Consider the following 27,547-nt stretch of genomic DNA (forward strand, 5'->3'; position numbering starts at 1 on the left):
CCCTTGTTAACTAAGAGCAATTGTAGGTTAAATGATTTCCATTTATGAGTGTAAAATGTTTTCTTTTATACCGGTGATTTTCGGAGTAATATTTTCTAGTAGGTAAATATATTTATTAACTTTTAAATAATTACATATAACATAACAAAAATATTGTTAATCATTTTTTAAATTCTATCTATTCATGGGTTGTTGGGACGTATGTGGGATTTGTTGTGTTGGCAACTCTTGGATAATTTAACAGGATGCTGCTTGTGTGTTTGGGTGCGTATATGAAACTACATATTATATAGGTACAGGAATAAAATACAAAATATACAATTTTAGCTTGAGTTAGAAGTGGTATAGGATATGGTTTTATTATTATAATTCAACAAAATCTCAACTAAATACCGGATTCCGGTAAACCGCTACATGTTTTGTATGTTCCGGTATGATTTAAACACAATATGAGTAGAAATGGACATTTGAGAGGGTTTAAATAATAGTATTTTGTTTATAATATAATAACATATAATATTTAATGTTTTCATTTTCCTGTTTAAGTGGTTTTAATAACATTTTTTAAATAAATTTTAAAAGTATTTCATTAATCATAAGTTGAATATATTATTATTTATAAAATTTTAAATGCTGGAAATTGAACTTTTTAATCGGATAGAAATCGTTACTTTTTTTCCCGTATTGTTAAAATACTCCTGTCACGAGAAATAAATGACATTATTTAAATTAAACCAATAGTACAAAAATGTACAAAAATCCAGTGCCAGGGTTGGTACCTTTATTTTTAAAACGAAATTAAACGTACTTATATCAAGTAAAATTTGAAGTATTTTAAAAATCCCGAGCATAATAGGAAATCCTTGTAGGTGTAATTATTATAATTTGTTAGTTTCAAACCTAAAGAGGAGACGTTATTAAAGGTAAATTTAAAAAGTACTTGAACGAAAACCTTATTTTTATGGTCAACGTATGTTTACTACATTTGATCGACCCAAGCAGTTATGGGTTGCAATCTACAGTGTAGCGATTCGCTCGTTGCTTTAGAGGATTGACTGACTTTTATGGCATTGAATGTGTTATAACATCTCATACATTCATTGAGCCTAGAACCTTCATACAAAAATTTAATTATTTAATTTATACCATGTATATGAAATATACCATGGTATACCAAGTTTAGTCCCAAGTTAGTCCATTTTCGGTTGTCTGTCTGTCTGTGTGTCGTCTGTCGTCTGTCCGCCTGTCATCACGATTACTCAAAAATGAAAAGAGACATCAAGCTGAAATTTTTATAGCGTGCTGAGGACGTAAAAAGTGAGGTCAAGTTTGTAAATAAGCAACATAGGCCTATTGGGTCTTGGGTGCGTAGGACCCATCTTGTAATCCGTTAGAGATAGAACAAAAGTTTATATATTCAAATAAATCAAATAAATGATCAAAAAATAAACAACTTTTGTCTGAAACATTTTTTCGTAAACATCACTGTTTACCCGTGAGAGCGCAAATTATGTGCAAATTGTATAATATGTTTTTTAAGGGAATATCAGTTATATATGTGTGACATGAATGTATGTGAAATATGACAGAGTAATCAACACTGTCTATACATGGTATTTCAACAATTAACTCAGTCAATTCTTTGTTTTCACTTGTTTTTGAAATAATTTGAAGATCGAAATTACAATATGTAAGAAAAAATTAGGAAAAAAAAATATTTATTTTAAAAACTATTTAAAATTTTCTATTCCATTCTTTTATCATTCTTTAAATTTGTGGTATAACTTGAAATAATAGTAATTGTTTCTGAATCTGCAAAAAATACAAAACTGTAAAATGAGTGAAATAATGTATTACTACGGATGACGCTGAGTGGATGGATGGATATACATTCTACTGTGCGTCTCAAATACAATAGTTTTAGAAGCTTCGAGTATTAAATACAACAAAATTATGGAAATATTTTGTACCTTGCTTTGGACACAATCATGGTGTTGTGTCTCCTTCAATTTACTACGCGCGATTCCATTTCTTAAGGAGGTCTTTTCGTTGAAAAAATTTCGAGTTAATGAGTTTTCGACTTATACAAGTAGTTTAAGATACATATTTTTTGAGTATCTGTCCCTATACCATACCAGCATTGTAATTACTGTGTACATTCCCTAATTACTAGCGTGCTTTGTAGAAATTACAGCAATAAAATTGATAGAAATTAAACTGTTTTACTTTGAATGGTTAAAATATTTACACATATAAAACAAAACTGTAACTTTATTGGCTTTATTTAATATCTTTTTAATTAATTAAAACTAATTAATAAAAGTGAAAATTCAATGAGAGAAATTCAAAATTTTTAAAACGGAAATTCAAATTTTAAATACTTTCCGTCATGGTATATGCTTGTCAAATTCGTTGGCATACTGTATGGTATTAATTACTTATATTTTGTATGGTATTACATTGAGTTATATTATTCTACGACTCTATTAATAAAAAACGTAATAATAACGAGTGTAAATTCTGAGTTTTAAATTCATTATTTTAAAGTGTAAATTATACATTGAACTGTCACCAATTGACAGGTCACATATTAAAACGTCATCAACAAAGAGCCCCTAAAGACGTTTAAACATCTCAAAATTATTCTGTATTTTAAATTTTAAAGTGTAAAAAATTAACACTTAATTACCGCATTTTTAAACAGTATTTATATTTTTTACTATGTTATAACGGTGTAAACAATGAATTAAAAATAAATAAAAAATACATGAATATTCCCTATTGTATTGATATTTTTGAAACATGCGGTCATTTTTCTAATAATAAACGAATACAAACTATGAACAAAAAAAAAAAAACCAAGCTCTATTACACAAAGTAGATGGATGAACAATTTTTCTTAACTGAAAATTCTTTGTAATACTTCAAAATCGCCTGAAACTACTACTACTAACCATCTCGTCTAAAAACTCATATATCTTATTTTCGTTCAACTGAATATAACGAGTATAACATAAATTTTTTGTTAAAACCACGTTCAGACACAAACTTGGTTTATTTTTCTGTAATGATTTTTTAATTTTTGTAGATATATTTTTAACATAACATACATTTTCAATCTGAAAAACTATTAGAGTGATTTCATGTATAACTGATATTACCTATGAATCAAAATGCGTTTTATCGTCATATTATGAATACTAATATATTAGCGGTTTTAGTTTTAGTATAGTTTGATGGTTGATGCAACATTTATCCCTCTGTAGTTAAAAATATGTTCATAATTTATGGATATTTAAAAAATGCAAGTGTGACTGACACTACATGCAAAAGGAAATCGCATTCTAGAGTGTTTTTAAACTTTGAATTTAAGATTTTAAATTTTATCTTGGGTCAAATTTCATAAAATAAATTATTGGAAATTTATTAGATAAATAAAGTTTGACTGACACTACCGTCACTTTGCATTGTAAAATAATTGTATTTAGAGTTGTATTCAAAAAGGAACCTTAGGAATTAAAATTACGGGACACAAGAATGGAACTTCGAAACCATTTTAAAGACTAAAGTCGAACTTTAGTGAAGTAAAAGCTATAATGACCTAGAATTTTAAGACCGTTTTACATCCTTATCCCTGATTAGGTTTAGCAATGTTACCTTTCCATCAATTTATTGAAAAATTTACCGTTTACATTAAAATATTTCATTTATGGCCCTATTTAAAAAAAAAAAAATGTTCCCTATATTTAATCTATGCCACAATTCTCTACTGTGTAATATAAGCAAGCGCTTAACCGTCACGCGTTCTATAAATTATAACCTCTACATAATTTTAAATAAATAAATTTGTGAATGCACTAGTTAAATAAAAATAGTTTGATTAAATGATTAAATGATTTATACTGAGAACGGTTCATATTAAACTAATGAAAGTATACGAATAGGCCCGATAATCTTCGAAGTAAATATTTTTTGCTTATTCTTTTACTCTCGTGGTGAGAGAAATTCTCACAATTCTGTAAACCTTTTAGATAGGTTGAAAAAATGTGAAAAATTCGTAATTTAAAAATAGATAAAATTTTACGAAGATAGAAAAAGTTTTAACCACCTATACCATTTGAAAAATAGAAGCTATTTATGTTTTAAATCATCATTACGCGAGTGCTGACAAGTTAATATTGTAAATGAAAGACAGGTAGTGGTTAGCGCATTAGATACATATTCCAAAGTACGCACGTTTGAGTCCCATCTTCTAGGATAGGTCCATGTATTACACTAAGCTTCTGTGTGGTACTGGAGTTACATTATGAGTACGCCAGCTCTATATAACTATTACAAAAAGTTTTTTTGGTACTTTCTTAAGGATGTATGAGCATGGTAGTGGGGGCACAAATCTAAAAATAGATATTTTCAATTTTGATGATAAATTTATATTATTACTTGACGATATAAGACGAAAAGTAAGAATAAAATTTTTCGATATCTGGCTTAATTTTTAAAATATCGAAAATTGAAAATTTTGTTTAATTATTTAGCTTTCGATATTTCGAAAACCAAGACACATATCGAAAAATTCTTATTTTTCGTCTACATTCATGAAGTTATAACAAAATTCATCATCAAAGTTGAAAATAAGATAAAAATAATTTCAACCCTTAATCTACCCTGCTCTTACATCCCTTATATGGACGGTGACACTTAGTTTCTTTCTTTTCTAATTCATTGCTAATATGTTTACTTTCTATTAAAAAGTTTTTTTTAAATTTGTTTTCATTCAATCCAAATGAAAATTATCAAAAACTTCCAAAATATGTCGTTTTTTGAGATTCCTCCATAAGAGCCAATGTATTTTATATCGATTTTTAATGACTTTTTTCTTAAAAATTTGCACGGATACCTAAGCTGAAATTTTTACCACATATTCTTTGAGTAAAAGACTACCTACAAACAAATTTTGAGCCTTTAAATCAAACATTGTTGTCATGCTCATACATCCTTAATAGACCAAATAAATTTATATGGACCAGGGTATTATTTTTCTGAATAATTGTACTGTCCATTTTCTGCCTTTTAACCATTAGAAAATAATATCTAAACATACAAAAAAAATATTCTTTGACAACATTAAATGTATAAATAATATCTATGGAAAGAAAATATTTCTTTATAGACTGAACTGAACGGATAGGATATGACCGGCATTTGAACGACATACAACATCTATACACATATATTAAGTAAATTTTAGCACATGTGAAAATCTAATGGCATAATGGAAGTAAAAACATAGACACACACACACACAAACATTGCTTTATTGAGAAAACTGTCAAATGTAACTTCATCATTGACATTAAACACACTTGTCAGATTGAATTATCTTTAAAAACATATATAAAAAGTGACAACCATCTGACTTTGATGTCAAGCTTTATTTGTAATAAAATATTGAAAATACGAAAAATGTTTAAGAAAAAAATAGAAAAAAAAAATTATAGAGAAACATGGATATACTTTCATTTACAATAACTCTATCAGTAGGGAGTTTTTAAAATACTCAAGGTGGTATCCTTTGATCATAATCATAGTGATAAAATACCACATTGTGTATAGCCTTTACGGATTCTCCATAGCCATAAGCATTTATATCAGTTCTTTTCTTATTTAAAGAAAAGATTATTAACCCAAGATATTTTTTACCTGTTTTTAATCATTTGCTATTTAAACGTAAAATTGATTTAAAACGACATTCGACAATATAAACTGGTGATAGAATGATTTCCTGTAATCGGATATTTTAAATGCCATAATTTTCGAGTACCTGAAGAAGAATTTTCATAAAGAGAAAGGTTGTGGTACTTAATCTTGATAATAGCCTGCCCAATGTCTGTCCTCGATAAAATGAGTTGTTAAAGTGTTTAGTGTGTAATAACACTAAAAAATTTGTCACACAAATTATATTCACCTTCTCATTTATTCCATTTTCATGAAATAACAAATTGATAAAGAATTTCACCTGCAACATTATAAAAACCTCCTGTAAAATGTACTATGAAAATGTATAGTATGTAAAAAATTAGAAAGGCCTTAATATTTTCATTTATTTAGTTTTCCTTTTGAAATTTTGTTTTTAAAAAGTGTAAACGTATCACATTCTTTGTAGGCAATATAACGTCTCGTTTATGACTTGGAGATCCACTTGTGTTTCTTATCGGTGAAAAAATTTACCAATTGATGGAATAGACGTTTTTCTCATTTGATGCTAAATATAAGTTTGTTAAGTCTTAGAGTTATGTTTGCTGTTAAGTCTTAGCGATATAAAAAATGTGTGATGACCTACTGTTGCATTTAATACAAATGTCTATATTGTTTGTACACCTTCTTTCCTTTTTAAACCCTGTCATACTTTCTGGCAATTTACGGTTATCGTCACACCAAATTGAACTTCAATGGCAGAGGATGGTCGTAAGAATTTTAGTTAACCTACCGTTTATCAGACAGATTTCTTTACAATTTTCGGGATTATTCATGCCCGCCTTCTTATGCAATAAAAAAAAAAGTTTTAATGTAAACGAGTCCGATAAAGAGTAATCGCACGATGGAAAAACTTTCACAAGGGATTATTTTGTAATATATAATCATTCTCATGATGTAAAACCACAATGTTATTTTATGGTGGAGGCTGTGGAAAAGTGGTCATACGACTTCAAACCGATTAAGCACACAAATTCTTTTCATGAAGGTGCCTTCGCAAACCTCCATCTCGTCCCTGTTCAGTATGTATATGTACATATTTTCTGGGTATAATTTATAAGTATATGTGTATAATATGAAATGTGATTTGTCTTTGTGGTTAGCCTGTTTTTTAGTGATAAGCTGTATCATATTTATGATACATAAGCAATTTTCTTTATTATTTGTTATAAGTTTGTGATAGTTTGTTATTTATGCATATATAATAATTTGACTAAAATACGTACGCGTTTGAGTTGGTCTTTGAATGATTCAGATTGTACAATTGGCCCGGGAATGCAATTTAAAAAAAAAGGCTATTACAGTTTTTCCCAAACCGTTTTAGTTTTCGAGAAAAAAAGAAATATTTGATTTATAATTATTGAATTAAACGCATTATTAAAGTATCATTTTGCAGGCATATTTATGTATAAATACCACGACACTCGGAAAAAAATTGAATATGAAGAAACTTTATTTAAAAAATATAATTAATAATCATACAATGGAATAAAATTTGGCTAAATATCGATTTTTTGATTACAACCAAATCGTCATCAGTTTAATTTATTCATATAACACATAATATGTAATCAAACATTACTAATTTTGTGTAGCAGCTTGAATTTTGGAATTTCCGACCACAATATTAAATATTTCGTGATGATTATCATATAATCCAAAATTTTTTCTAATGAACTCCTTTCCAAGTCTAATGATTTTAAAACGTTCGAAGCTGATTAAATTAAAAATACGTTAAATTATTGGCAATATTTTATTCGCTCAATCAAAATTACAAGTTCAATGTTACAAATTATAAGTATAAAAACTAAACCAAGCGCGTAGCAAAAAATACCTTTTAACAGGTATTAAAAGGAGAGGTTGTCTTTTTACAGATTATATGTGGATTTAATAATGGATATTCAATATTTTTTGGAAAAGAAATGAAAGTTTTTGGAAAAGAAAATACCACACGTTTCTACAAAAGTAAGATATATTCATTTGAATATAAATGATTAACCAATTGAAAAATAAAATTGTACGCTATAGAATTTTGACTTAATAAATATAAAGAATATAATTAGAGGTTAGTGTACTCTAGGCACTCGATTCCACGGACAGATGGTTTTGTTAACGTTTTAACAATACTTGTGACATATATTCCATTCTTTTTAGTAGACAAAATATCAACTGCTAACTGACCACAAGTTTGTAAATTATGTCCCAAGCTAATTGTCTTGTGTTTACATTCTGAAAAATCCTCGCATAGAATTTTTGTAATTATCTGTTGATTATTAGAAAACATTTTATTACCATCGAGTATTAATTGAGACAGGAAATTTAAATACATAAAAATTTCGGACTCAATTGAATGAATTTCATTAAATGAAACATTTAATATTTTTAAATCATTAATGTCCAATAATTTGTTTAATTGAAAATCATTTAATTCATTAAAAGATAAATCTAAATTTTGCAAACTAGAAAGCCCTGCGAAACTTCCAAAGTGAAATAGTTTTAAATTATTTTTTGATAATTTTAACGTTTCAAGATTATTTAAATCAAGGAATATTCCAATTGGTAAAACTTTAATCTGATTATTTGATAAATCTAAATTATTTAGTACTGATAAACCAGAAAAGCTTCTGCTTTCCAATGTACTTAAATTATTATTTGTCAGAAGCAATGTATTCAAGTTATGTAATTTAGTGAAAGATCCATTTCGTAAGTTTTGAATGTTATTATTTGATAAATCTAAATTATGTAAGCTATCTGAATTTTGAGAAAAGCTTTCACTTTCAAATGCACATAAATTATTACCAGCCAATATTAAACTTTCTAAAATATTTAATCCATAGAATACTCCATTTGGAAGAAATTTTATTTCATTATTAGATAAATTCAACATTTTTAAATGTGATAAATCAGAAAAACTACCACGTTCGAAAGTACTTAGTTTATTATTAGCTAGAGTTAATCTATATAAATGATTTAAACCAGTAAATGCGCCATTTGGTATTTGTTGAATAATATTGTTTGACAAATCTAAGTGTAGTAATTCATGTAAACCAGTAATATTTAAATGATTTATTTCAGATAAATCATTAAATGATAAATCTAAACTTTTTAATCTATTTGCATTATTAATAAATAACGATGTTAATTTGTGATTTGATAAATCCAAATTTTCTAAGCTACGTGCATTATCAATAGATATCGATGTTAGCTGGTTTTTGTATAAATCTAAGCTTTGTAAGCTATTGGCATTTTTAATCAATATAGATTTTAAATTGTTATTTTCTGAATCTAAATTTTGTAAGCTATTCATATCATTAATAAATATTGATGTTAAGTTGTTATTTGATAAATCTAAACTTTGTAAGCTGTCCGTATTTTGAGAAAAGCTTACACTTTCAAATATTACTAATTGATTATCTGATAATATTAAAATTCTTAAAGAGTTTAATCCATGGAACAATTCACTTGGTAGTACTTTTATTTGATTATTAGATAAATTTAATATATTTAAAAGTGATAAATCAGAAAAGCTTCCTCTTTCAAAAGAACTTAATTGATTATTGCTGAGATTTAATGTATTTAAATGATATAAACCAGTGAATCCTCCATTTGGTATTTGTTGAATATTATTGTTTGACATATCTAAGTGAAGTAATTTATGTAAACCATATATATGTAAATTATTTATGTTGGAAAAATCATTAAAAGATAAATTTAAACTTTTTAATCTACTTGCATCATTAATTAATACCGATTTTAATTTTTGATTTGATAAATCTAAATGTTCTATGCTTTCTGTTTTATTAATATGTATCGATGTTAATTTTTGATTCGATAAATCTAAACCCCGTAAGCTATTTGCATTTTGAATGAATATCGATGTTAAATTGTTATTTATTAAATTTAAATTTTTTAAGTTATTCATATCATTAATATATATTGATGTTAAGTTGTTATTTGATAAATCTATACTTTCTAAGTAATATGTTTTTTGAAAAAAGCTTTTACTTTTAAATATACATAATTTATTATTTGATAGTATCAATGTTTTTAAATAATTTAATCCAAGGAACACTCCACTTGGTAGTACTTTTATTTGATTCTTGGATAAATTTAACATTCTTAAATATGATAAATCTGAAAAGCTTCCGCTTTCGAAAGTACTTAATTTATTATTGGTTAAATTTAACGTATTTAAATGATATAAACCAGTGAACTTTGGTAGTTGATGCATATTACTATTTGACAAATCTAAATCTACTAATTCATTTAAACCAGTAATATTTAAATGATTTCTTTCGGAAAAATCATTAAATGATAAATCTAAACTTCCTAATCTATTTGCATTATTAATTACAACTGATGTTAATTTGTGATTTGACAAATCTAAATGTTCTAACCTTCCTGTTTTATCAATGTATATCGTTGAAGCTTGTGAAAAATCTAAGTTCCATAAGCTATTTGCATTTTGAATAAATACCGATGTTAAGTTATTATTTGCTACATATAAATATTTTAAGCTATTCGTATTATTAATAAATATCGATGATATGTTGTTGTTTGATAAATCTAAAATATACAAATTATTCACATTATCAATAAAAATTGTTGTTAATTTATTAAATGTTAAATTTAAACGTTCCAACTTATTATTATCAGTAATTGATATATTATTTAAATTATTGTACGATAAATCAATATTTTTAGCATAAATTTTTAATAAATCAATAAAAATAATTTGATTATTTTTTAAGTTTAAATAACATAAATTGCTTAAATTTTCAAATACATTATTTGTTAATGAAATATTATTATTACTTAAATCTAAATATCTTAAACTCTTTAATGAATGAAATGCGTTCGGTTCCAAGGTTGATATTCGGTTGTTATTCAACAAAATGTAATACAAATTATAATTGTCTATAACTTCAAATGTAAAAGATTTTATAGTTTCCAAGTCACCATTTGATGAATCAAAATACACCAATTGACCATAATAGTGTTTAAAAGTTTTTGATGACAATTCCGTGGTGGCTTCCTTAACAATTTTTATGTAATTTGATCTTGAAGATGAAATAGTTTCATATGTTGCATGCTCTATGTAATAATTATTTCTAAAATAGTCATCATTAATTGGTTCACAACATGTATAAATTTGTATTAAAGTAGAAATCTGCAGAATTATAAAAGCAACTTTATCACTCTTTATCTGCAACAAGAAAATGCAAAAATAATTTGTTTTTCTAGAAAATAAAAAAACATGTAAGTTATTAATTTATTGAATAAATAACGAGATTGTATTTAATCCTGAAAGGAATATATTGACAAAATTATATAAAGGAATTACACTAAATTTACAAACAAAAACATACCTGAAAGGAATAAATTAAATTACAACGTTATTTAATAGAATGTCCACTAATAAACGTTTATGATTCTAACACAATATAAATTATAAAAATCTTTAGTTCAGGTATGTCAATTGAAACAAAAGTAAACAATTATATCACTATGGAAGTGATAATAATTTACACCTTCCCCCCCGAAGTCATTTTTTGCGAAGTAAAAGGTGACAGCTTACTGCTATGAAAATAATTTGATTCACTTCTTTTCTTGCCACAATCAACTTCATAAAACGAAGATGAAATCCGGCTTAATATTTTAAAAGGCCCAAGGCGAACTTTGTCCATTTTATTGCGATTTAATTTGTTCCCATTCTCTACGTACACAAGATCTCCAATTTCAAATTGAAAAGTTGTTCGATTTTTGTCAACTCTTTTTTTATTTTCCATAAAACTTCTGGATGAATTAATGAAAGCTTGCTGGCGGTCTTCAGCTAAATCACTAGGTGGTTCATATATTGGCGAAATGTTTGATTTCTTGCCTAGGAGCAGATATTGTGGCTCATAGTTAGTAGAGCTATGAATCGTTGAGTTATAATTTTCAACACATTCAGCAGCAATCGTAGGCCATGCTCGTTTATCTCCATCAATAATTTTACACCTAATTCTATTAACTAGAGTTTGATTTAAACGTTCGTTGAGACCATTTGAACTTGCACAATCTATGCTTGTAAAAACAAGTTGGATACCTCTTCTATTTAGGTAATTTTTGAGTTCTACGGAATTTAGTCCAGTATATTGATCGGCAAGAATTAACTTTATTTTATTATTTTTAGCGATCGGATGTATAAGATTTATAAAATCTTTTGCGCATTGGCTTTTTGTAGTAGAAATCCAAGCATACCTGCTAAAATGATCCACTAGTATGTGCATAAATTTCTTTATAGACTTATTTCCGGCAAAACCACCCACTGTATCTATGGACAATATTTCATAGGGTTCTGTTGCAGGTCCAATTCTTGACAATTTTCCAATCAATCTTCCTCGGCGAGTTTTACTTTGCCTACATGTCACACAGCCTTTACAAAAGTCAATGATAAGTTTATCTAAATTTTTGAAATAGTAGTGTTGTCGTATTTTGTTTCTCATTTGTGCAACACCAATGTGACCATAGTGATTGTGCAACTTGTTAATTATTTCAAGGCCTAACTTTTCCGATACAAAAATCCGCTTTCTTCCTTTTAACATCTTAAATATAATATCGTGTCTACGCTCAGTTCCCTTTGCAGTTGTAAGTTCTCTTTGATTTTCATATTGATCCCTCTTTATTTCAGACAATTCTATTAAATTGACCACTTGAATGACATCTTCATTTTCGAAATATTCTAAAACTGGTTGCCGTGATAGTAAATCAGCGATAATATTTTCTTTTCCTTTTTTATATATTATCTGGAAATTAAATTGTGACAAGTAGTGGACCAGATCGCCAAGAATCTCATCAGTTCGTGACTTTGTTCTTAAATTTTCCAATGGTTTATGGTCACTACAAACGAAAAACTTTCGTCCAATAAGATAGTATTTCCAGTATTTAATGGCTTCTTTTATCGCCTTGCATTCTAAATGAATCGTTTCCATTTTCTTTTCTCTTTCTGACAGTTTTCTAGAAAAATAAGCTACAGGGTGTAATAGACCATCTGACTGTGGTTGCCTCAAAGTCGCTCCAAGTCCTTTTTGACTAGCGTCTGTGTCAATGTAAACATCTTTTTCGACATCATAAATTGATAAAATTGGACGGGAACACAGATATTCTTTGATCATGGAGAAGCTGCGTTCACATTCTTCCGTCCAAATAAATTCAGTATTTTTTTTCAGCAATCTGTGAAGGGGCTCAAATTTTTGAGCACTATGATCGATATATTTTATAAAGTAATTTATTGTTCCTAGAACACTTCGAACCCCAGATTTATCTGTAGGTCTTTTCAAATTTTTTATTGCCTTTAAATTTTCTTGTGCTGGTGATATTTTATTTTCTTCAATGTAATGGCCAAGATACTTAACCGATTGGGCTGCAAATTTACACTTTTCGAGCTTTAATTTAAATCCTTCTTCTCCTATTACTTCAAGAAATCTTGAGATATGTTGCATGTGATCTTTCCAATTGCGTGAGAAAATAAGACAGTCATCCATGTAGTTGACGCAAAACTCATCTAGGTTATTTCGTCTTATAATATTTGAAAGTATGCGTTGAAAGATTGCAGGAGCATTTTTCAATCCAAAAGGTAATACTTTGAACATAAATTTCCCGTACTTTGTAACGAAAGAAGTTTTCTCACGGTCCTTTTCTTTTAACCTAATACACCAAAAAGCGGAGTTTATATCAACAACAGTAAAGTATTTACATTTCGAAACTTTTTCCGTTATATCATTTATTGTTGGAAATGGGTAGCACTCTGGGATAGTTATTTTATTTAAGTTTCTAAAATCGATGCAAAGCCTTGATTTTCTTCCATCTTCTTTTTTATATGCGAGTGTTACCGGTGATGCGAACGGTGAATCAGATTCCTCTATTAGATCGGATGCTAGTAACTTCTGTACTTGATCTTTGATTTCACGTTCATCTGGTATAGAACATTTATAAGGGCGGACCGTAACATATTCATCTCTCATTAACTTTATTTCGGCCTCTCTAGACTTTACTTTACCGACATCAAATTTATTTTTGGCAAAAATTTTCTTGTGATTTTCAATAATATTTAAAAGTTCTACTTTTTTTTCATATCCATCTATGTGATCTAATTTAGGTTTGAACTGATTTTCATTAGTTTCTTCTTGATGGTAAATTCTAATATTTTCAGTGTTTTTCTCTTCTTTTTCATTTTCATTGATTTTACCTTCTTTATTAAAATTTTTAACATCTTTATTATCTTCTTTCTTTACATCTCTATTATCTTCTCTCTTTACATCTCTATTATCTTCTTTATTGACATCTTTATTATCTTCTTTCTTTACATCTATATTATCTTCTTTATTTTCATTTGTAATTATTTTGTTAGAAATTTCACAAGATTTCTTCTGATTTTGATTACTTCTTATTTGGAGCATCTCATCATTTTTAGGTTTTTGGTATATGTTTAAATTCTCGTCTTGAATTAGTTTAAATTTTTTAATAGCATCTAAACCTAGTAACAGGTCATAAGAAAATTCTGAATTTTTAACTACAAAAGTATTCAAATTGTTTGTAATATTTCCAATTTTAAGCTTTATGTTTGCCCGGGCCGAACTAAAATTGAAACCATTAATTGTCTTGAATGCAGTGTTATGCTTTAACAAACTTGTTTTTAATACATCTACAACTCTTTGATTAATTAGACTCACGTTAGATCCTGAGTCATACACTGCTTTTATTTTCATTTTATCATCAATAATTACGTTTACATGAATTAATGGAATCAAATTATCCGGGCTCTCTAGTTTAAAGAATTTTGGTCAATTTCCATTTTCATCATTTCAGCCTCATTTTCTGAATCAGATTTCGTTTCAATTAAATTAGATTCTTTTTTCTGAGCGTACAGTATTTTATTTCGGCATTCGTTAGAGGGATGAAATCGATTTTTCCAACCAAGAGCTTCACACATGTAGCATGGTTTTTTCAAGGGTATATCAATTTGTTTCTTTTTAGTCGATTCTCCTAATTTTGTTTTTTCATGCCGATTATCATATGGTTTATTTTCTTTCGAACGTTTATTATATTGACCATCTAGCTTTCGGAGTTCATTGTATAATTTTTTTATAGTGTTAATGTCTTCGCGATCTAGCTCATCTTGAACTTGAGATGGTAAACCCATTACAATCAAGTTTATTCTGGAACTCATAGTACTATCACTTTCTACTTCTAAACATAAATTTTCTTTTGTTAAAGCGTAATCGATCAATGAGCCGCCTAAGTATTTATAGGTATATGCTTTTCTGACAGCTGTCCAACCTTTGTCAATAAAAATGGAAAAAAATGAATTTCGCCATTCAGACCAATTAGTTAGACCAAATTTTTTCAAATTTCCTTCATACCAGTGTTTGGCCGATCCAGCGACAAAAAATCGTAAAGCTTCAATCATCTGGGTACCACTTTTTATTTTATTTCGGTCACATTCACTTTCAAATTTAGAAAACCACTCAGAAGGGTTTTGTGTTTTGTCATATTTATCAAGAACAAACTTCTTTTCTATATTTTGCAATTTTATCTCATCTTTGTCATTTAATTTTAATTCTAATTCCTTGATTCTTTTAATTAAAAAATTTTCTTCTTGGAGTTTTTCACTCACATCAAAAAAAACTACAGATTCCTGTAACGGATAGTTTTTGTAGCTAAGGTTTCCATCTTCATCAAAATATTCTTTTTTCAAATCCTCATCTAATTTAATGCCAATTTTTCGGAAACCATTAATCGGTTTAATAGCAGCAATTGCACTTTTAATGGTGGTTTTTGATGATAATACCTTATGTTCATATAAATTTTTATGTTCATCTGGTAAGCTAAACCATAACCGCTTATCTTCGGATAGTCCAGCTAATTCAAAATATTCATCGCTTCTTCTTATTAAGTGGACAAACAATTTTTCCATCTTAAATGATTGTAATTTAATTTGTAAGTTATTAATTTATTGAATAAATAACGAGATTGTATTTAATCCTGAAAGGAATATATTGACAAAATTATATAAAGGAATTACACTAAATTTACAAACAAAAACATACCTGAAAGGAATAAATTAAATTACAACGTTATTTAATAGAATGTCCACTAATAAACGTTTATGATTCTAACACAATATAAATTATAAAAATCTTTAGTTCAGGTATGTCAATTGAAACAAAAGTAAACAATTATATCACTATGGAAGTGATAATAATTTACAAACATTTGCAAAAAAAAATTTGTATTCAATGTTAAAAAGGTGTGTTTTAAGAGCAGAGATAAAAATATTGCATATTATGCTTGTTTTCCGCTAAACAAAAGCAAAACAGAATCTCTAGTTGAAAAATAACAAAACTGCCACTTTTTACAAACTTTTTTAAGACTGGCAATGTAACAACCATTACAGTTTCAGTTGTGTTTTTCAACAAAAACTCAACTGTCCGTTTAGTGGAAAAACGGCATTATATTGTAATCATTCCGTCATGTTCACGAAAATAAGATAATTATATTATTACAGCAGCACACGTATCTACATTTGGGAAAAGAAATTTTAAGCATCTGATGGTTGGCTTGGTAAGGTGTAGCTACGAACAAGTTTAAACTTTTCGTCCCGATATATTAGACTTAATATTCAACTTTTCTTAGATATTGGATCCAGGATGTAATGGAAAATTTTTTTGAATCCCATCGAGAATTAACGTTTAGTCCGAGTATACGACAAAAAATAAAAATTTTTAAATTCTATCCGAATCAACCATGGCGAAAATTGTTCGTTTTGCTACGTATTTTAACCACCCTTGCGATCACAAATGTTTAAGTGTTTTTAACGGCAAAAAAATGGTAGTAAATTTAAATCATTTGCCCGATCGTGTAGTTACAGGTAGGCATTTAGTATCTATTAGATAACAAACAACAAGAAAACTGATATTTAATTCTTCCTCAGACGTACAACAAATTAAGGATAATCTATAAAAAAAATTGAATAATTTTGATAATATTTAACCCGTATGGGAGTGAATAGGCACCTTTTGCATTTTTAATTTAATAAAAAAGAAGTATATTTTACGCGTTTTAAACAGCTCTGGTTTCCCGAGAGCTTTTAGCATTTTATTAACCATATTTTTTTAATGGTTTGACCTCGTCAACCCATTCACAATATTATATATATAATTTTTCTAAGTTTCTAAGTCGAGTACTATATTTTTTCGAGTTACTTTTAAACATGAATATTTACGAACTTTTAATTTTTTTTTTAATATTTCATACTAAAGACTTTACACTATTGTGAAACTCAATTTTCACTATTGTGAAAATTGTCAAAAAATTATGATTTTTTGACAATTGCACTACTTGAAAAAATATAAAGTACTCGACTTGGAACCTTAGAAGAATTCCGAGCGACCTTTCAATATTAAAATTTCGACTTGAAATTTTCAAGAACTTCATAATTTCCTCAAAAAGAGAAAAAAAATTTAAAACAAACAAAAATCCGGTTTTCGACGTGATCTCTACTATACTATTTAATGATCCAGATTCTTCAAAAATTAATAAAAACATAATTCGATGAATTAAACATCTCAAGTCTGGATTTTATATCTCAAAAAGTCGTAGAATTATGTTAAACGTGGAACTATCGTTTACAAAAAATGTTAAAATTGCAAATATAAATACCTTCATTTTTGTCGATTCGAATTTTCAAATTAATTTACACAGGATAATTGAATAAGTAACTTTTTATTTTTTCCAATACATATTTTAATAATGTTTTCCAGCACAAGTCATTTTTAAAAGTGCAAGTAAAATTTTTTTTTAAATTTATTTTGTATTTAATCATCAGAAATATGTAAAAGGATATTCTAATAACGGATGAAATGATGGATATAAGTTTGAAAGGAAATATTAATCATGTTTGAGTGTTTATCTCTCTCATTAAATGTTATCATAATCACTTTCATTAAATGTTATCACTTTTTATCCGAGTGCCCCAGAAGGAGGTTATGTATGTATAAATAATAATGGTTAGTCGATATGAATGCCTTTGTCTTCCATAAAGAACTTTTGATTGAAACTTTTTTTAATAGTATTAATAGTTGAGATTCATTTGAATTTGGTGTATTTATTATAACATGCATAAAAATTCATTTCAATTGTTAGAAAACATGCGCAAAGTCTTCAACTGTACGTCAGCAATTTATTTATATAAATATAAATAATGACCAAGATGGTAGAAATCGTCACGTAAGCATGTGAAAAATGATGCGCGTCATATGGATGGAGACCACTATATGCTCAACTTCTAGACACTAACCAAATTCATTGTCATTCTATTTTCTGTCAAACGAACAACAATTTATGAGTGTAAGTTATTTAATAAATTATTATAATTATGTAGTTAGTATCTTATTTTAGGTGAGCAATCAAAAACAAATTATATGTTTATTACAGATTTAGAAAAGCAAGTTAATAAAATTGTATAAAATTTTATATTTGCTTTGTAAGTCTCGTAAGAAATTTTGTTGCTAACGTAGGTCCCACGGCCACAGTTTTTTCAAATTTTGGTCTGTATTTGTTATTGCAATAATATTGCCATGGTTGACTGCTGCCGCCCTTTTCTTGTTTTACGAAATTTTCCTATTTTTGCATTGAACAATTTACTGGAACGAATTCTCTAAACAATATTTCCAAACAGGTGTTTGCTTTTGACAACAACTTATATAAAGTGTTAAAGTGTTTCTCCATCCGTCATCAGTTACGAATTCAAGGTGAAGGTTTTACATGATCCTGGAGATAAGAAGTAAATTCAGGGTGTTTCAATGATTCCCTCTCTCGAGCTCATCATTTTTGTTAAGAAGGTTTAGATGTGATATCAGAGCTATGAAATTACTGATTAAAATCATCCAAATGTATATCCTATACACTGGTTAATATTTAAAATCTCTGATCGTATAGATTAACAGCTTATGCACATGCATACGAATTTGGTATGGACTAGATAAGCGACTGAAGTCTCATTTGGTATATCTACGTGCATTAAAATTCTATCAACCATAACTTTCATAATATGTCGATAGAAAAGAAAAATATTCTTTGTTTTTCAAACTTATCACAGCGTAAGAAAGCTAAAAAAAAAAAAAAAAACAAAACAACATAAATATAACTTTTGCGTTTATTTGAAATTGATAATTATTGACTAGGAATGTTTTTTTATAAACAGTTAAGGCGATGTTTACGAAACGTTATGAGTACAATAACATCCCAGCTCAGTGTGTATTTACTACATATTCACTATAATTTATATTATATGTGTATGCATATAATATGAAATGCGATTTGTCTTTGTGTAAACTATAATCTGTTTTTTAGTGATAAGCCGTATCATATTTATGATACATAAGCAATTTTCTTTATAGTTTGTTATAAGTCTGTGATGGTTAGTTATTTGTGTGAATCAGTGGTAACGGTTAGTTTCTATCCATCTATTTTCAAAATTTCTAAGGATTTTCTAAACAAATATAAAATATTTAAATTTCTAATAGACGAAACTCAAGACTAAAAATTAGTCGGAATTTGGAAGCTACCAAAAAAAAATCCATATTTTATTGCGAAAATTTCCCGTTTTGATAATCAATCAGAGACATGTCAAATATATATTGTCCTTTAGTTGGGTGCATATGATAAACACTTCCATATTAATTTATTTTGAGACCTTTTCCTTCCAATTTTAGTTGCATATGCTAATAATGGTGTGAAAAAAAAATTAAAATATGGCTTATAACATTTATTTATTAATACAATTGCAATTGCAAAGATGTGAGTAACGGCATACTAAATAATACATTTATTAAAAAACTAAAAAATCCGGTAACGCAGGAGCTGCGTCAACTAAGCGAATAATCACATTTCATTTAAAAAAGTATATGAAAGAAATTATAATTATCAAGATAATAGGTATTCTGGTTTTAAGTTGTAAGCCCCCAAGTAGCAAAGTTTTATTTGGAATGTTTCACTATTAAATTTATAGCTTCTTCAGACTAGACTATTAATAATTTTTAAAAAAATTTTAAAACCTTGCTATCAAAGTTTTGTTAATTAGTGCTTATTTCTTTGATCCTTAATAGATGTTATCCTGAGAATAGAAGATTTTGTGGTTGATAAAGATTGTGTATATTCAAGTTGCATCGCCCCAATAATTAAAAAAAGGTCTGAAGTCAAAATTGGGACTTGTTTTGATTGTCACGATTCTCATCCGACTTCTAAGGAAATTCATCAATCTATTACATTTCATAATCAATCTCGAAAACTAATGGAGAAAGAAAAAAACGCATAAATAGGATCAATTAAATAAATTTTCGTACGTACATAATCAAACATTTTTAAGGAATAGGAAATAAATATGGACAAGATCCCCTTTATTGTAGTTTTATAAAGTATAAACTTTTGTAAAGTACCAACTTTTTTTCTTTCTCTATCAGCTTTCGAGATCGATTATGAAATATAATGCATTGATAAATGACTTTAGAAGTCGGATAAGAATAGAGGCAATCAAAACAAGTCTCAATTTTGACTTCAGAACTTTTTTAGTTGCAAGGACGATGACACGTGAATATACACAATCCTTACCAACCGCAAAAACTTTTCAAGGAATTATGATATAAATAACAAAACTAGAGCTTAATCTGTTTTTGGCACTCGATACCAAGAATAGCAGGTTTTGTTAAAATTTTCTCCATACTTGTGACTCTTATTCCATATTGTTTAGTAAATAAAATATCAGTTGCTAGCTGAATACAACTCTGTAAATTATGACCTAAGCTAATTGTCTTGTGATTACAATGCGAAAAATCCTTACAGATAATTTTTGTAATTATTTGTTGTCCATGGGAATACATTTTATTCCCGTCAAGAATTAATTGATGTAGGGAATTTAAATAAATAAAAATCTCAGATTCAATGGACACAATTTCATTAAACGAAACATTTAACATTTCCAATTCATTTATATCCATCAATTTATTTAATTGGAAGTCAACTAATTTATTAAATGATAAATCTAAATTTTTTAAATTAAACAAACCTGCGAAACTACCAAATTCAAATAAAGATAAATTATTTTTTGATAATATTAATGTTTCAAGGTTATTCAAACCAATAAACATTCCGATTGGTAGAGCATTTATCTGATTATTTGACAAATCTAGATGCAGTAAATTATATAAAGTTGAAATATTTATATGAATTATGTCAGATAAATCATTAAATGATAAATCTAAACTTCGTAAGTTATTTGCATTATTAATAAATACCGATGTTAATTTGTGATTTGATAAATCTAAATGTTCTAAACTTTCTGTATTATCAATATGTATTGATGTTAATTTGTGATTGGATAAATCTAAGCTTCGTAAGCCATTTGCATTTTGAATAGATATCGATGTTAAATTGTTGTTTACTGAATTTAAATTTTGTAAATTATTCATATCATTAATAAATATTGAAGTCAAGTTGTTATTTGATAAATCTAAACTATGTAATCTATCTGTATTTTGAGAAAAGCTTTCACTTTCAAAAGTACGTAATTTGTTATTTGATAATATTAATGTTTCTATAGAATTTAATCCATGAAACACTCCATTTGGAAGCACTTCAATTTGATTATTCGATAAATTTAACATATTTAAAAATGATAAATCAGAAAAGCATCCGTGTTGGAAAGCACTTAATTTATTATTGCTTAGAATTAATGTATTTAAATGATATAAACCAGTGAATACGGTATTTGGTATTTGTTTAATATTATTGTTTGACAAATCTAAGTGTAGTAAATCATGTAAACCAGTAATATTTACATGAATTATGTCAGATAAATCATTAAATGATAAATCTAAGCTTCGTAAGCTATTTGCATTATTAATAAATACCGATTTTAACTTGTGATTTGATAAATCCAAATGCTCTAGCCTTTCTGTGTTATCAATATGTATTGATGTTAATTTATGATTTGATAAATCTAAGCTTCGTAAGCTATTTGAATTTTGAATAGATATTGATGTTAGATAATTGTTATTGACTGAATTTAAATATTGTAAGCTATTCATATTATTAATAAATATTGACGTTAAGTTGTTATTTGATAAATCTAAACTATGTAAGCTATCTGTATTTTGAGAAAAGCTTTCACTTTCAAAAGTACGTAATTTGTTATTTGATAATATTAATGTTTCTATAGAATTTAATCCATGAAACACTCCATTTGGAAGCACTTCAATTTGATTATTCGATAAATTTAACATATTTAAAAATGATAAATCAGAAAAGCATCCGTGTTGGAAAGCACTTAATTTATTATTGCTTAGAATTAATGTATTTAAATGATATAAACCAGTGAATACGGTATTTGGTATTTGTTTAATATTATTGTTTGACAAATCTAAGTGTAGTAAATCATGTAAACCAGTAATATTTACATGAATTATGTCAGATAAATCATTAAATGATAAATCTAAGCTTCGTAAGCTATTTGCATTATTAATAAATACCGATTTTAACTTGTGATTTGATAAATCCAAATGCTCTAGCCTTTCTGTGTTATCAATATGTATTGATGTTAATTTATGATTTGATAAATCTAAGCTTCGTAAGCTATTTGAATTTTGAATAGATATTGATGTTAGATAATTGTTATTGACTGAATTTAAATATTGTAAGCTATTCATATTATTAATAAATATTGACGTTAAGTTGTTATTTGATAAATCTAAACTATGTAAGCTATCTGTATTTTGAGAAAAGCTTTCACTTTCAAAAGTACGTAATTTGTTATTTGATAATATTAATGTTTCTATAGAATTTAATCCATGAAACACTCCATTTGGAAGCACTTCAATTTGATTATTCGATAAATTTAACATATTTAAAAATGATAAATCAGAAAAGCATCCGTGTTGGAAAGCACTTAATTTATTATTGCTTAGAATTAATGTATTTAAATGATATAAACCAGTGAATAAGATATTTGGTATTAGTTTAATATTATTGTTTGACAAATCTAAGTGTAGTAAATCATGTAAACCAGTAATATTTAAATGATTAATTTCAGAAAAATTGTTAAATGATAAATCTAAACTTCGTAAGTTATTTGCATTATTAATAAAAATCGATTTTAATTTATGATTTGATAAATCTAAATGTTCTAATCTTTCGGTATTATCAATATGAATCGAGATTAATTTGTGAATAGAGAAATCTAAGTTTCGTAAGCTATTTGCATTTTGGATAAATACCGAGGTTAAGTTATTATTTTGTAAATATAAATTTTCTAAATTATTTGTATTATCAATGTATATCGATGTAAGCTTGTGATTGGACAAATCTAAGGTCCATAAGTAATTGGCATTTTGAATAAATATCGAAGTTAAGTTATTATTTGCTACATTTAAATAATGTAAGCTATTCGTATTATTAATAAATATCGATTTTATGTTGTTGTTTGATATATCTAAATTATACAAACTATCCAAATTATCAATAAAAATTGTTGTTAATTTATTAAATGTTAAATTTAAATATTTCAACTCAACATTATCAGTAATTGATATATTACTTAAATTATTGTACGATAAATCAATTTCTTCAACATAAATTTCTGATAAATTAATAAAAATAATTTGATTATTTTTTAAGTTTAAATAACATAAATTGCTTAAATTTTCAAATACATTATTTGTTAATGAAATATTATTGGTACTTAAATCTAAATATCTTAATCTATTTAATGAATGAAATGCGTTCGGTTCCAAGGTTGATATTCGGTTGTTATTCAACAAAATATAAAACAGATAATAATTATCTATATCTTTAAATGTGAAAGATTTTATAGTTTTCAAGTTACCATTCGATGAATCAAAATATGACAGTTGACCATAATAGTGTTTAAAAATTGTGGGCGATAATTCCGTTGTGGCATCGTTAATAATTTTTATATTTTGTGACGTTGAAGAAGAAATTCTTTCATATGTTATATCTTCTACATAATAGTGATTTTTATAATCGTCTTTATTTAGAACGTTACAACATGTATAAAGTTGTGTTAAAGTAGAAATTTGTAGAATTATTAAAACAAATATATTAATCTCTATCTGCAACAAAAAATGCAAAAACAAAAATTTTTTGAGGATTGTAGTAAACATTTTTCTTTCGTAAAAAGAAAAAACATTTTGCAAAAAACAAATCGAAATAAAATTAATTTAAATTTATTTTTTTTTTCAAATTCATAAAACTATTTAATAGATTGTTGAAAAAAAATATCACTGAATGTTATTTTCGGATCGTACAAAACATCATTTGGCTCAGTGTGATCTCCACTACACTTTCCGATGATATTACTACTAGGCTAAGACGATTTTTTGCATAAACGCAAGTCGTCCCAAAGTCGTGGAATTTTGTTCAATTTCTTTATGGTGACTACTCATCATTAATATTTGAATTATCGTTGACAATAAAATATTAAAATTGCAAATATAGTTACCTTCATTTTTGTCGATTCGAATTTACAATTTTCTGACACAGAATAATTTATTAACTAATTTTCTTTTTTCAAATGTATTTGTTAATAATGTTTCCGCGCACAAGTCATTTTTAAAAGTGTAAGTAAATTTTTTTATTTATTTATTTTGTATTTAAGCATCAGAAATATCTATTAGGATATTCTAATAACGGATGAAATAATGGATATAAGTTTGAGAGGAAATAGTAATCATGTCTGGGAGTATATCACTTTCAGACCCGTGCACAGGAGTTATCCAAAAGAGGGGTTCAAACGTTTGTTCGCCGTGTTTTCTCATCAAGTCAATAAAAAACTTTTTAGAGAAAGAGAACATTTAATTAGACCAAAATGTGACATTCATTTACTATTTTTAAATAAGTTAATTCTCTGAGCTAAAGAAAAAACTTTCCCAAAGCTCTGTCAGCATCGACCTCTACACCACGACGAATATTGAGCGAGAACTAAACCGATCTAAGATTTTGAGACGATACAAGGTTGAAAAGGAGCGTTCATTCGCCGCTTTTGTCACAGGCAAAACTGAAAAACGCTCATCATTTGGTAGGCATTCGAAAACGCATCTTTGTTGCAAATATCGAGTGCTCCGAGTAAATTTTTGCACCCAAAAATTGAGACAAGCAAAACTTGATAAAATATTGCGATGATTATAATCAGTCTGAGCATTCGAGCGTTGAGTCTGTTATGACGCGAATCTTGGTTTCGCAATTAGCATTCCTCGTAGATATCACTCATGGCTTTGAATATTTTCCTGAACTTTTATCCAACGTTTCCTCTTCTTTCACTTTGCCAAGACCAAGGTTTTTGGTTAGAAGTATACTCAACTCGAAAACAAAGTCAAAGAATGTACCTAGCTCAAAATATGCGTGGACATCTGATTCTTTAGTGGAAATGCGTCTCATAAATTGGTAAATTTACAGGACTACATTGTTAATTCAAAATTTATGTGGACAGATTCCCAATGGGAGGGGTTTTAACCCCCAAAATCCTTCCTGTGTGCACGGACCTGATCACTTTCATTAAATATTATCACTATCACTCTCATTAAATATTTTAATTTTTTATCCGAGTGCCCCAGAAGGAAGTTATGTATCTATAAATGCAGATTTATCGACATAAAATTCTTTAGCAAGCTATGCATCGATTCTTTATGCTAAAACCGGAAATTTCACTAAATGTAGCCAGCAGCTGTCGATGAGAAATAAGCCTTACGCCTAAAAGAACTTTTGACGGAAACTTTTTTCATAGTATTAATAGTTAGGACTTCATTGACTTTATTCGATAATATATAGAAGAACTCGTTTATTTATTATATTTGCGTACCTCCAAAATTGAATTCTCTAAAGATGCAAGTATTCTACTGCACGTCATCAATCTATTTATATAAATAGAAATTATTTGCCCATGTATGACTAATTATCCCTAGAAAACGATTTGGCCCATTTTTTTATTTGGGATATGTTGTTATTTGTCTGGACAAGGTTTGTGACAAAGCAATTTTTTGGAAATTCTATCTGGGTACAAATTTTGGGTACATAAGAAAAACTTTTTTAAATAATGCGGATTAAACAAAATGAATAACGCGAATTGTAGGCAAGCAATTAACTTTGAATTTAAGTTGAGAGGAATAAAAAAATTATTTATTATTTACCGAAAAGTAATTTTTTATAAAATTATGAAGAACTAAGTTTTATATTCTGTTTATAATTTAATCTATTTAAAATTTAAAAGTTTATTAAAAATTCATAAACAAGAAATTGATAACACAAGTGTAGAGGGGTGCAACCCCAATAATGAAGCAACGATATTCAAATAAACAAGCTGTCTATATATTATATAGCTATACTAAAATATTTTTATAACAGAAAAAGCACAGATCGTGAGAAATGATAAGTATCCACATACTTTTTAAACAATATTGAAAGCGTATAAAAAGAAAATACTCGTCTCTGCATTAAGAACCTGTCTGATTCACACATTGTAGTTATTATTCATTTGTCGCCTTATTAACTCAGTTGGTTAGGGCGTAACCAATTCCGTCCTCGGTATGCTTAGGGTAGCGGGTTCGATTCCTGCCGTTGCAACAAAATTAATTTAATTAATAGTAGTGATGGACTGGTGTAGTGCATGGTATATGCATGAAGGAGGTGCACTCAACCTCTGAAATGGAGGAGCTGATAAATGAAATTATCAGTAGAACGGTGGTCAAACACACATATGGTATCACAATGGGCTCTGTAGCCTAAGTGTGTTCTTCGTGGACAGCCAATCTAACCTAACCTATTATTAATTTAACATTGAAAAACATTGAAAGCACTAATCTTTTAGGTTTCTATCATGAAAAATGAAAAAAGGAACCATTATAGGATCACCCTTGTCGACCTGTCTGTTCAACTATCAAAGTCTATTTCCTACAAATCTGAGAATTTGAGATTTGGCACTCATATAGAGTTTTTTTGGTGGCCCAACCACGGACGCACGCTTAATATAAATAATCGATGTTTTGAATTTGAAGAATACCGTCGGGGAGAAGTTAGAAAGTTAATAATAATGATTCCGTATATAATATTCCTTATCGTGTGTTCGGTGTTCCTTATGGTGTCAGGCAATTCTAATTCTAATCATGATACAATTACCATTAAAAATGGCAGTCGATTGACCTGTGTTTTTAACAAGTTTTTTAATTTTAACAATGGTATGGTATTCCAACAATTGACTGAGTCAATTGTTGAAATACCATGTAAAGACTGTGTTGATGACGAAATCGTTTGTTTTTTGACGTTGTGTTATTAAAGAAAGATATCCACTTTTAGATACATACACACCGGATATTCCCATATAATACATACTTTAAAATTTGCGCCCTCGTGGGTAAACAGCGTTGATTACAAAAAAGTGTTTCAAACAGAAGTTGTTTATTTTTTTATAAGGAACATTTTTTACATTTAAACTTTTGTTCTATTTCTAACGGCTTACAATATGAGTCCTACGGACCGAAGACCCAATTGACCTATGTTGCTTATTTACCAACTCGATCTCACTTTTTATGTCCTAAAAACGCTTTGAAAACTTCAGCTTGATATCTGTTTGAGCTATCGTGTCGACAGGCAGACAGACAAAAAAAAAATGGACTAATTAGAATATTTTATGAACACCTATACCAAAATTTTATTCGTACCGTAAATATTTTTAGGCGTTACAAAC

At 27.6% G+C, this 27,547-nt stretch overlaps 3 protein-coding genes across 3 annotated transcripts; all 3 read right to left on the minus strand.

Annotated features, from left to right (window-relative positions):
- Positions 1-8,119: 8,119 nt before the first annotated feature.
- LOC123295896 (leucine-rich repeat-containing protein 15-like) lies at positions 8,120-13,760 on the minus strand (the record flags this gene model as incomplete). The annotated part of the gene is made up of 4 exons (XM_044877356.1): positions 13,629-13,760; positions 9,484-10,345; positions 9,145-9,393; positions 8,120-8,778 (listed from the first exon to the last, which is right to left on the minus strand). Coding segments are annotated over exons 1-4 (1,902 nt in total), but the record flags the coding sequence as incomplete, so codon positions are not given.
- Positions 13,761-14,222: 462 nt separating this feature from the next.
- On the minus strand, positions 14,223-15,814 carry LOC123296976. The gene has a single exon (XM_044878715.1). It carries the CDS (start codon positions 15,710-15,712, stop codon positions 14,561-14,563), a length of 1,152 nt encoding a protein of 383 aa, XP_044734650.1. The 5' UTR covers positions 15,713-15,814; the 3' UTR covers positions 14,223-14,560.
- A 3,026-nt stretch (positions 15,815-18,840) lies between these two features.
- Positions 18,841-24,316, minus strand: LOC123295897 (protein artichoke-like). Its single transcript, XM_044877358.1, has 4 exons — positions 24,311-24,316; positions 23,675-23,921; positions 20,861-22,966; positions 18,841-18,905 (listed from the first exon to the last, which is right to left on the minus strand). Exons 1-4 carry the CDS (start codon positions 24,314-24,316, stop codon positions 18,841-18,843), a joined length of 2,424 nt encoding a protein of 807 aa, XP_044733293.1.
- Between the last annotated feature and the right edge of the window lie 3,231 nt (positions 24,317-27,547).

This window comes from Chrysoperla carnea, chromosome 3 (assembly GCF_905475395.1).
Source record: "Chrysoperla carnea chromosome 3, inChrCarn1.1, whole genome shotgun sequence".
Taxonomy (NCBI): domain Eukaryota; kingdom Metazoa; phylum Arthropoda; class Insecta; order Neuroptera; family Chrysopidae; genus Chrysoperla; species Chrysoperla carnea.

Excerpts from the sequence above, each read along its gene's own strand:
- LOC123296976 (XM_044878715.1), bottom strand. The coding sequence starts at position 15,712 with ATGGAAAAATTGTTTGTCCACTTAATAAGAAGAAGCGATGAATATTTT.
- LOC123295897 (XM_044877358.1), bottom strand. Across the intron at positions 22,967-23,674 it reads ATATTTTGATTCATCGAATG|ATTTATCAAATCATAAATTA; the intron begins GTAACTTGAAAA and ends TAGAACATTTAG. Across the intron at positions 18,906-20,860 it reads TGAATTTGGTAGTTTCGCAG|CTTTCTTACGCTGTGATAAG; the intron begins GTTTGTTTAATT and ends TTTTTTTTTTAG.